This window comes from Octodon degus, unplaced genomic scaffold, assembly GCF_000260255.1.
Source record: "Octodon degus isolate 3935 unplaced genomic scaffold, OctDeg1.0 scaffold00083, whole genome shotgun sequence".
Lineage (NCBI taxonomy): Eukaryota > Metazoa > Chordata > Mammalia > Rodentia > Octodontidae > Octodon > Octodon degus.
In genome coordinates this window covers 6,316,315-6,327,416 of record NW_004524659.1, presented here as the reverse complement: position 1 = coordinate 6,327,416, position 11,102 = coordinate 6,316,315, and the positions used below count along the sequence as shown (strand labels likewise).

The 11,102-nt window shown below is 55.1% G+C and overlaps 2 protein-coding genes across 2 annotated transcripts in view; both read left to right on the top strand.

Annotated features, from left to right (window-relative positions):
- Nucleotide 1: 1 nt before the first annotated feature.
- Usf2 (upstream transcription factor 2, c-fos interacting) lies at nucleotides 2-9,049 on the top strand (the record flags this gene model as incomplete). Its single annotated transcript, XM_012515900.2, has 10 exons — nucleotides 2-27; nucleotides 295-341; nucleotides 441-559; nucleotides 694-894; nucleotides 1,396-1,546; nucleotides 1,667-1,754; nucleotides 2,021-2,079; nucleotides 7,927-8,021; nucleotides 8,194-8,322; nucleotides 8,397-9,049. Coding segments are annotated over 10 exons (1,005 nt in total), but the record flags the coding sequence as incomplete, so codon positions are not given.
- A 1,758-nt stretch (nucleotides 9,050-10,807) lies between these two features.
- Hamp (hepcidin antimicrobial peptide) overlaps nucleotides 10,808-11,102 on the top strand; it is a 1,630-nt gene continuing 1,335 nt past the window's right edge. The window contains exon 1 of the mRNA XM_004636707.2: nucleotides 10,808-11,004. Within this exon, the coding sequence (XP_004636764.1) occupies nucleotides 10,918-11,004 (87 nt within the window). The 5' untranslated portion in view covers nucleotides 10,808-10,917. The remainder of the gene's footprint in view (nucleotides 11,005-11,102) is intronic.

Genomic DNA, 11,102 nt, shown 5'->3' with positions numbered 1-11,102 from the left:
CTCGGCCACCGCTGCAGCCGCCGCCAGGTAAGGGCTCCTGGCCGGCCGGCGTCCTCGCGCTCCCGGGTCCTGGCCCTTCGGCCCGTCGGCCGGGCCGCCATGATCCCGAGGGCCGCCGGGCCCGGCTCAAAATGGAGGCCGCGAGGGAGGGGGCGCCCGCCGCCTGACGCCCCCGACCCCCGGCCCGCGGGCGCCTGTCCTGGGCCGGGCTGCGCGGACTGGATGGGGGCCGTGGGCGGGGGCGCGGGCAGCCCCAAGCCCGGCCCGACCGCTGTCCTTCCTGTGCCCGCACAGCCACGACAAGGGACCCGAGGCAGAGGAGGGCGTCGAGCTGCAGGAAGGTGAGTGTGTGCGGTGCAGCGGGACGGGGCCTGAGCCCGCGGAGGGGCTGCACGCGGACGCCGGCGGCGCCGACCCTCGCGACCCTCCTCCGACCGCAGGCGGAGACGGCCCCGGGGCGGAGGAGCAGACGGCGGTGGCCATCGCCAGCGTCCAGCAGGCGGCGTTCGGCGACCACAACATCCAGTACCAGTTCCGCACAGAGAATAATGGAGGACAGGTGAGGCGCGGGCCGGGCGCCCGGCGGGCGGCGGAGGGCTGAGCCGGGGCGGGCGGGCGTGCGGGCGTGCTGCGGAAGGCTCAGCCCCGGCCTCAGCCCCAGCGCCGCTCTCGTCGCTCTGCCGCCCCCTGCAGGTGACATACCGCGTAGTCCAGGTGACTGATGGTCAGCTGGATGGCCAGGGCGACACAGCTGGCGCCGTCAGCGTCGTGTCCACAGCTGCCTTCGCGGGGGGGCAGCAGGCTGTGACCCAGGTGGGTGTGGACGGGGCAGCCCAGCGCCCCGGCCCCGCCGCTGCCTCTGTGCCCCCAGGTCCTGCCGCACCCTTCCCGCTGGTAGGTGCCCAGCATGGGGGGGAGGGGGGCAGATGGCAGATGCTGCCTTCAGGTTATGAGGCCTGTGGGGTCAGACCCCTGTTGGATGCAGTCAATTCCTGCATGTTGTTGTGCTGTTTTATGTGCTTTTTGTGTTGTATTTTTTTAATGTGAGCTGGGGATGATGAACCAAGTGTGATGGCCAACACACCTATAATGCTGAGGCCAATGTGTAGTTAGAAGTCAGCTTCAACTACATAGTAAGACCCTGTCTCAAAAACTTAAAAAAAAAAAAAAAAAGACAAAAAAAGGAGTTGCGCCTGGGGGTTGGGAGGAGCCTCTGAGAGTAAAATAAACTGCCCAGCAAGTGATGGCTGACTACCTGTGCGTCTTCAGGGCTGTCTGAGACACAGGACAGATAGGGTCCCCCTCTCTGTAGAGCATGTATGATCACCCAGCACAGCAACTGGGGACATGGATGGGGAGATGGCTGAGGGTAGTCTCTGCCCTCTTGTTCTCCAGGCTGTAATCCAAAACCCCTTCAGCAATGGTGGCAGCCCGGCTGCTGAAGCTGTCAGTGGTGAGGCACGGTTTGCCTACTTCCCAGCATCTAGTGTGGGAGATACCACAGCCGTTTCTGTACAGACTACAGACCAGAGCTTGCAGGCTGGAGGTAAGAAAAAGAAGGGCCAGGGTGGATGGCAGGGGAGGTGATGGGCCAGGCAGGCAGAGAAGCCCCCAACTGTTTTCAACCCTGCCCTTGTCTTGCCATTAACCAATACTGTCACTGCAGGCCAGTTCTATGTCATGATGACGCCTCAGGACGTGCTTCAGACAGGAACACAAAGGACAATTGCACCCCGGACACACCCCTACTCTCCGTAGGTGCAAGTGTTGGCTCCAGGAGCAGGGGACACTGGGAGGATCTGCTGTTGGACCCAAAGGAAGGGAGGGTTTTTTGGCCCAGGAGCTGGGCAGGTTGGCATACAGCAGGCACAGGATGTTTCTCAGTCTGCTTTGCTTAGAAAGTACTGTTTCTTGTTTTTGTGCAAGGATTTGCCTTGCAAAGATAATAACCAAATCTGTTAGTAAGTGCTTGGGTATGTGGGTCTGAGATAATACATGCCTACCTTTTTTTCCCTTCTAGAAAAATTGATGGAACCAGAACACCTCGAGATGAGAGACGGAGAGCTCAGCACAATGAAGGTAAGGGAAAGGGGTGGGCAAGGCCAGCCCAGGCCACGGTTTCTCAGCTCCAGCCAGTCCTGACATCTGCAGTCATGGACAGGGAAGCAGCGCTGGGCCAGATGGGTCCCAAGTGCTTGAGCTGTGTCTGTTGAATGTTAGATAAGCTGAAATAGAGGAGAGAGTGGTGTCCGGAGCAGAGGTAGAGAGCGTGAAGTAAAGTTGGTCGTGTATTTGGTCATGTCTGGCTCATGCTTTTGAAGTAGTAGCCAACACCTCAGTAGCCACTTTAATGTTTACATATGAATTTCCTATTCTTTTTAAAAAATTGGGTTGACTTGCCTACCCCTGGCCAACCATCCATGGCAGCTGTTGCGTCCTTGCCTCACTCCCACGCCACCTGCCCTCTGTCCAGTGGCATCTTGGGTCCTGAGGGAGGAAGCCACAGGAGGCTGCGCCTCTGTCCAGCCAAGGCCTGAGCAGCCCACCCTTCCCAAGAACAGTGCGTCCCACCCTGAGACTGCTTGTCCTTCAGTGTTCTGGTTTCCCCCTCGGTTGGCTGCCTCGGTTGGTGGACATAGCAGCCTGCAGATGCCAAGGGAGCAGTGACTCCCAAATGACTAACATTGGGCAAATGTTTACTGACCCTGGGTCCCATGCTGGGCAGTGTGGATCCTGTGCCAGGTCTGGAACCTCAGGGTAGACAGGCAAGGCCTCCTCTGCAAGCCTGTGCCTGCCTGGCAGAGGGAGCATGGAATAGAGGGTCAGGTTGCTTCTGGGGTGCTCCTTAAGAGGGACCCAGGAGCGTCAGGAAAGGCCTGGAGTGCCAGGCTGAGGCCTTGCATCCTGCAGTTTGATGTGGGTTAGGGCTGTGGACCTGTGCAGTTCTGCACTAAGGAGCTTGCTGGCATCAGACCTCTGGCCAACAGGCATGTTCCTGGGCTGGCCCCTCTGGGGCCCTTGGGTGCTTGGATGATATGATAGATGTGGTTTTGGCTGTCATAGTGTCACTGTGGTGAGAGAAACTACATGCAGTGTGACATTAGGCGGCGTGATAGGGTTCCTGAAGAGAGAGAAGCTGAGTGGGGAAGTGAACAGGATTCTGTGTATTCTCAAGGCCTCTCAGAGGCTAACATTTCAGCAAGGGCCTGAGAACACTAGGGAATGAGCCGCTGTGGGAGCTGGGGAGGAGTCCCAGGTAACAGGAAGAATGTGTGTGTGTGTAAACACCCCGGCTCTCATGCATTTGAAAAAGAACAAAACTTGTGAAGGAGAAGGTGGCAGAGCTGAGGTGGGGGCTACCAGACCACAGGCCATCTCATGAGAAGCCCTGCCAGGGAGGGAAGTGAAGCCAGAGGCCAGGAAAGCGAGAGGTAAGCCCAGGTGCCTGGCCTCAGGCGGCAGGGCATGAAAAGGATGAGTGTGGGGAGAGCAGCTGAAGACAGGCGCATGCTGGGGTCAGAGTGCTTTGGAAAGAGAGCAAGTTGGAGCTCAGCCACCAAGGCAGCCACAGCTCCGCCACTTCTGGCCACGCAGCCTCCGGTTGGTTTTAAGTTTCAATACCTGTCCTGTCCAAAATGACACTGACCACCCCAAGGCTCCTGATTGAGGCTGCACGTTGAGGGATGACAGTGTGTGGCATGCTGCACCGGCAGACTGTAGCTCAGGACTTGTGTGCCCCAAAGCCAGCTAGCTTCCCACGCCTTGTGCTCTGACTCTGTCTGAACCTACCCACCTCCAGGTTGTCCTGGCTAGCTCTCAGCCTCTCTGTAACCCCTTCCCTCCAGCTGCAGAACATATGACTTGCTGTCTGCCCAGTCCCCTTGACTGACTGGCCCTACCAGATTGCTTCTATTGAAGATCACCTACGATGACCTCATTGCCAAATCTCCTGGCATCCTTTCCTGTCTGAGGTCCAAGCATCTGACCCTGTCTCTTTCCTACCTTTCGGGAATGTTTGCTTTTGCTCTACCCTTTCTGGTTTTCTTCCTGGCTTTGCTTCTTTTTCCCTACTTGCACCTCAGAGCAAGGCCCCCCAACTTTTCCTGGGAAGCTCTTTAACCATCAGTCTTCAGGGCTCTCCCCAGAGGGTCACCCTGACTAGAACAGAGGGGAAGCTTGAGAATGTGTGCTTCCATGTTTTCCTCTTTGCAGGATAGGCATGACTGGTTGCTGGAGTTGTTGAGGTCTGGCCTCTTTTTCTCTCTGTCCTGGGGGTATGGTCCATTGGGACCAGGAGTGGCCCTCAGAAATTGGTTGATGGATATCCCCAACACTCTGTCCCCAGTTGTAGGTATCCTTTCTTTTCTTCAGAAACATGTTTCTCACAGCAAGTTCAGAGCCGCCACTCTCCTCCCAGGGCATCACCCACCATCTAGAACCTGATGATACCCAGAAGCTGTGTCTGTGGCGTCCTTCTCTCTCAGACTCCAGGCCTCCATTCAGAGCGCACTAGTGTCTGTCTCTGGCCATCCTTGCAACACAGAACTTGCTGCTTCCTTTCTCTCTCCAGAGCCGCAGAAGCCAGCCCTGTAAGTTATCGTGACAGGAGCAAAGGCCAGCATGGCTCTCCACTCTGCCCTCTTCTCACCCCATGTCTGCACCCCTCAAGGTTCTGTGCTGAAGTGGGCTTCCTGCTAGCCTCTCTTCTTCTGTACTTCAGCTTCAGGCTTCTGTAGGGGCCCCTCTGGGAGGATGCCCTGGGGCAAAGGAACTGGAGGAGTGAAGTGTCACTTGGTGTGACAAGGAGGGGACCTGTGGAACTGGGGCTTGTGAGTCAGCCCATTGCTACTGTGACAGAATTTAGGCCTAGTGTTGGCAGAAATTCACATCTTTATATGAAGTCTGACTTTTAAAGGCCAGACTGAATTGGTTTTTCTGTCGTTGGTTTTCACTATTAATGTTACTAATTCATTCCTCCTACTGACTTGTGTTTTAATGTGCTGAGTTTTAATCTTTGCTCCCCCTTCTTTACGTCTTACAATTTTAGACCTTTTTCCCTATTGTGAGTCTGTAGTTGGAAGAATTTCCTCAGTTGCTGCATCCCATTTATACCCATTGTGTTTTCATCTTTGTTCAGCTCCAACTATTTTCCAATTTTTCTTGTGATTTCATCTTTGACCCTAGGACTATTTAGAAGTGTTGCTTAATTCCTAAGTATTTGTGGGTTTTTCTGCATATCTTTTTGATAACTGACAGTCTTTTGTGGTCAGGAAACATACTATACCAGGTTTCAGTTCCTTCAAATGTATTGAGCCCTGTCTCAGAATTGGACTATGGCCTGGCTCAGTGGAGTGACATGTGTGACAGGGATGTGTCAGGGTAGGGATCCTCTTAGGATCACAAAGGCTGTGGTGTTGAGTGTACCTGTGTTTTCCATCCTAAATTCTTGTCCACTTGTTCTGCATGTTTGTGGATTTGCCTGTGTCTGCCTTCAGTCCTGGGACTTTGCTCTGAATTGCATGTTTAGGGTTGTGCAGCATAACCGAAGTGCGTCCGTGGAGCAGACCTGACCTTGGGCTTCCTCCGTTTCATGTGCCACAGTGGTCTTCCCAAGGTGCAGCCCTGGCATGGCACAGCCTGCTTAATACAGCCTTGAACACCAGGCGCCAGCTCTGGAGGAGGAGATGAGGTCCAGCTGCACAGACAGAGCAGGCAGGGTGAACAGGCCTATTCCTGCCACCCTTGCCCACCACGCCCCCAGCATGTTTTCATGTCACCACTTCTGGGATCTTGCTGCGTTGCTGCCTGACGTGCCTCCTTTTGGGTTTTTTTTTTTTTTCCTTTCTTCTTTTTGGTTATTAAATCGGTCTATTTCTCGGGATTCGTTGCACCCCCAGGCTGTGCAGGAGGCATTGCTTGCCGCCCTTCTGCCTTCCTCAGCACTCTGTACACAGTGGGATTGGTGGTGCCTGTTCATAGGGACTCCACGGTGGTGACACCAGCATGACAGTGGGGTTGGTGCCGCCCTGCCTGTGGCAGGGCGGGCGGTTAGGTTTTTCAGGAGTGTAAGTGGCTTGAAATGAACAGGACCTGTGAGCTGGGGCTGCAGCTCAGGGCCAGGTCCATGAGCATTAGACTGCAGGGAGTAGGGTGTCACTGAGACTTGGGGAATGGCTGGGGCACACTGCAGAGGAGCGTGGGCTGGAGACTCAGCTTTGTTGATGCATTTGCCCACAGTGTTCCCGTTGGAGATGGCTGTCCCTAGTGGCAGATTTCTGCTTACTCTGACCGTAGTAGGGCCCCTACCCCTGTCCTGAGCCAGTGAAGAGGCGTCCTAGCCCCCGCAGTCTCACTCAGCATGGTGCACGCTGCTGAGAAAGAAGAGGGTGAGAGGAGGGCCTGGGAGTCTGAACCGTAGTCAGAGCATAGGAAGGAGGATCCTCATGGGTGGGTCACTCAGTCCAAGTGAGGGGAACTCGGAGATGGTGAGGGCTGGTCTGCAGTAGTTGGGGGACAGGACCAAGAAGAGCAGTGGGCTGTGCCCACTTGTTGGCCTGGAGCACTACTGCGGGGCAGGGCGGGGGCACCCTGAGCTTAGGAGAAGCATACCCTCCCCCAGGCTCCCCACCCACCCCTCACAAAATTTTCCCTTGACCTGTTTTCCGGATCCCACCTATCTGTAGGCCCCATCCCTTTCCCAAACACTGCACATCTCCTCTTAACCTTCCTGGGAAGAAGGCAGAGGTGTGATGAAGGGGGTGGCCAGGCCTTCTGTGCCCCTCTCTGTAGTCCTGAACTCAAGAATTGCTGAAAGGTTGAACAGCTGCACCTCTAGGCTGGGGTCTCAGCTCACATGTGTGCTGCTCCCCTAGGAGAGTTCTAAGGACGTCACATGGGCCAGAGGGAGGGTGCATATGACCGTGGGGGAGTGTGGAGTTTTATGAAATCCCAAATGTGGACTTCTCAGGTGAACTTACTTCTACATCAGTTTGCTATCCTTGGCCTTCAAGGCTTGGGGCCGTGTTGTACCCAGGAGCCAAAGCCTGGGGACCAGGTCTCCGAGAGCCACAGTACCAGTCCTGCAGAGCTGGCACTTGCTGCCAGGGCTCCGCAGAAGTCATGATCAAATTCCATTCACAGACGAGAGAAATGAGATCAGGGGATGCAGAAATTCTGGGATGATATGGAGAGCCCATCCCAGGGCTGTGGAAGCCAGAGCACTGCTGGGTCCTGTGTGAAGGAGCTCTGACTCCTTCTTAACTATCTTAGAATATGAGCCAGAGCTGCAGTTAAAAAAAAAAATCTGAAATGATGATTATGGGTTGGGGAGATGGCTCAGTGGAATAAGTGCTTTCCTGGCAAGCGCAAGGGCCTGAGTTCAATCCCCAGTTCTCCCCCCGCCAAAAAAAAAAAAAAACGAAAGAAAAAAAAGAAATGATGATTATGACATGAAATTTCTTAATTTTTAATAGACTCAGATTTTCATAAATATGCTGGGTGGGCCAAAGAAAACAATCACAGTCCCTGGGGAGGGGGGGTTGTCTCATCTTTTTGAGACAGTTTCAGTATGCAGTTGAGGCTGGCATTGAGCTGACTTTGTATCCCAGGCTGGTCTCAAACCCGCAGTGATCCTCCTGCCTCAGCCTCCAGAGTGCTGGGTTACAGGGATGTGGCCCCATGCCCAGTAGTCTGTAGCCTTTGATTTCTGTCAGAGGGTGTGTGGTCCTTGAGGTTGGGGTGTTAGGTGTTGCCCTCCTGTGAAGCAGTGCAGCCAGGGTTCTGTCTTTGCTCTTCCTAGCACTGTGACCTGGGGTGACGCCTGTCCTGGGCCTCAGTGCTTAGGGCTGACAGTGTCCTTTGTGGCAACCTGTCAGGCAAGGGCAGTAAGTGCTGTGGGTAGCCGTTATTACTGCCATTCTCCTGCAGTGGAGCGGAGACGGAGGGACAAGATCAACAACTGGATTGTCCAGCTTTCAAAAATCATTCCAGATTGTAATGCAGATAATAGCAAGACAGGAGCGGTAAGTGTCCCCTGCCCTCTGGTTAGGAGGCCGCCTGGCCTCCATTGCTGCAGCAGCCCCAGTTCCCCAGCCCTTTCCAGGAAGCCTGGCTGACCCACAGCGCTGGCGCTGTCCTGGGATGGGCCAGTGGGCAGCACTCTGCCTGATGCTCTCACACCTCTCCCCACCCCAGAGTAAAGGAGGCATCCTGTCCAAGGCCTGCGACTACATCCGGGAGCTGCGCCAGACCAACCAGCGCATGCAGGAGACCTTCAAGGAGGCCGAGCGGCTGCAGGTAGACAACGAGCTCCTGAGGCAGCAGGTGAGTGTAGCCACCCTGCGGACTTCAGGACGCAGGAGGTAGCCTCTGACTCTTGTGTCGTGTCGCAACTGCAGATCGAGGAGCTGAAGAATGAGAATGCCTTGCTTCGAGCCCAGCTGCAGCAGCACAACCTGGAGATGGTGGGCGAGAGTGCCCGGCAGTGATGCCCGCTCCACCATGACGCCCCACCCCCAGCCCTTAGCACAGAGAGGGACACGTGCCCCTCCCCCAGCTGCGTTTTTTTATAGTAGATTTTTAACAAAAATGAAATGAAATAATGCATTTCTGTGGATACATTACCCACTGCCCTCCTCAACTTGGACATGACTCCTTTCCCACCTGTCTGTCTGCCTCCCTTTTCTGGCCCTCCCCAAGCCCTAGCACCCCTGGTGGCTTCACCAGGGAGCACGAGGGAGGACTACAAAGGCCTTGCCATTTCCTGCTGCCTCCTTGGTCTCTAGAGGTACTGAGACAGGGTGCTTATGGGAAGGAGGGAGCTTTGGTGGGGGGCTACCCCAGGGCCTGGACCTAAGCAGGAAGGCTGTGTTCCACCCCACCTTTTGTTTCTGGATCCCTGCTCCCCTTTGGGGGATTGTGTGTGTGCGTGAGTGTGTGCGTGTGTGTGTGTTTTAATTTTCTTTATGGAAAAATGGTAAAAAAAAAAAAAAATAGAGAGAGAGAGGTATTTAACTGCAATAAACTGGCCCCATGTGGCCCCCGCCTTGTCTGTCAGTCTCTGTCCATCTCAGGCCTGGGGAGGGACTAGGGTCAGTATAGAGCTCCAGGACTTCAGCTGTTGTGTTGGTGGCAGTGTACCAGTCTCTGCCATCCCATATACCAGGTGCCCTGTCCATTGGTCAGGTGGATGGAGGAATTAAGGACTAAATGTCTGCTTAGAGGCCCCAAGTGCGAGTGTAGGGTTTTGGGTGGGAGGACTAGGGTCAAGGACATGTCTCACATTGTTGGAGGAAAGGCTGGGGTCTCCTCAACTCCAGTTCCTGAAAACAGGCCTGATTCCTGGCCCTGTCCTTGTGGGCTGAAGCCCTCCCCTCTGCATCAGCCAATGATGGGGCCTGGCCTTGAGCCCCCCGCCCCCAGGGAGGGCAGATGGCCAGGAAGCCAGGCTTGGCCCGGCAGCCTGTCGCCACACACCGGGGCTCTGGCGCCTGTGCTGTGACCCCTGCCCCTGGTGGATGATGAAACCTGGCCTGAACCAGTGCAGCGATGCTTGCTGGTGCTGGAGGATGCTGCTGCTTCCCCTGGGGTCAATGTGCTGCCCCTCTTCAGTTCATCCCCCAGTATCAGGGTCTGCCCGCTGCTCACCTGGCTGAGCTCCCTGTCCTGCCACCACCCGGAGTGCTGAGACATTGCCCAGTCTGCTTTGCCCCAGCTTTCCCTTCGGACAATTAGCTGGGGTGAATGAGGCAGGGAGCAGCCTTCCATTTCAGAGCCCATCCATTTTCATGGTTTCAAATGAGGGGTCAAGAAGTAGTCCTTGACAGTGTCATTAATGGGCCCTGGCAGGAGGGGTATCCGTGGATAGCCCTGGCACAAGTCAGGCAAGGTGGCCAGGGGCTCATCTCTGGAGTCAAGGTTTGTGGGTCCCTTGAGGTAAGTTTATTGCAAGGTGGGTCTGGGAGGCAGGAACACAAGAACCACAGTCAGCCTTGGTCCATCCCCCAGCTAGTGACATCCTTGCGAACCAAACTCAAAAAGGCCTGGTGTTTGTCAGTTTCTATGGTGTAAATACTGCTTGTCCCGATTGATGGCATTGAATGAGGGCTTGGATAAGGGTCAGTGTTAGTGCTGCACTCCTTTGTTTTGGGGAGATAGCTTGCTGATGGCAATTGCTGTATTTGGCATCAAAGAAGTCACCTTTGGGGTTAGTGGCTGAGAAGGCAGGTGGCAATGGCTAACACAACAATGAACTGATGTGCCGGCGTGTAAATGCCCACATCAGAGGGGGGTCTTGTGCTACCTTCTGTGGCCATTTCCATCCACTACAGCTGCATCTCAAAAGTCTGCCATTCAGAAAAAAGTCTGGCGGAGGTTCAGCCAACATGAGCTGTAGCTTAGGGACCTGGCTATCCAGTGTCCTTCCCAAAAGCTATGCGCATGCGGGGGCCCCCAGAACAATGGAATGCCCCTCCCTGCAGCTGTGCTGGTCCATCAGCCACACTGACATGAATGAGGGCATCCAGGAAGCGTGGGAGTGAGGGACACTGTGTTGCTGCTCTCCAACTTCTGGACAAAAGGATTTTTCTTTTTTTTTTTTTCTTCTGAGATCAACAGTGACATCACACTGGAGGAAAGTGCTCCCAGGTAGTGCTGGCCAGAGAAATATGTCTGTGGCCCTGTCTGCTCCACCCCTTAGACACACCTCTGCTGGCCAAGGGTGACACAACTCTGTCCCATGTCCCCTTATCTCTCCCGCCTTTACGGCGCCACCACCTTCTTGGAAATGAGCTAGGGCAAAGGGGTGGGGGCTCAGACCACCACCTCCTCCAGCAGGCCTCATAAAAGAGGTGGCAGTTGAGCGCTAGAAACCAGAACAAGTCCTAGACCCAACAGTAGGTTGGCCAGACAGACGGTGTGATGGCACTGAATACTCAGATCTGGGCTGCTTGCCTACTGGTCTTCCTCCTCACTAGCCTGACCAGTGGCTCCATTGTCCAGCTACAGGTAAGAGTCTTGGGGCGGCGGGGGGAGATGGCTCAGTAGGATAAGTGCTTGACTGGCAAACGCAAGGATCTGAGTTCAATCCTCAGTTACGCAAAAAA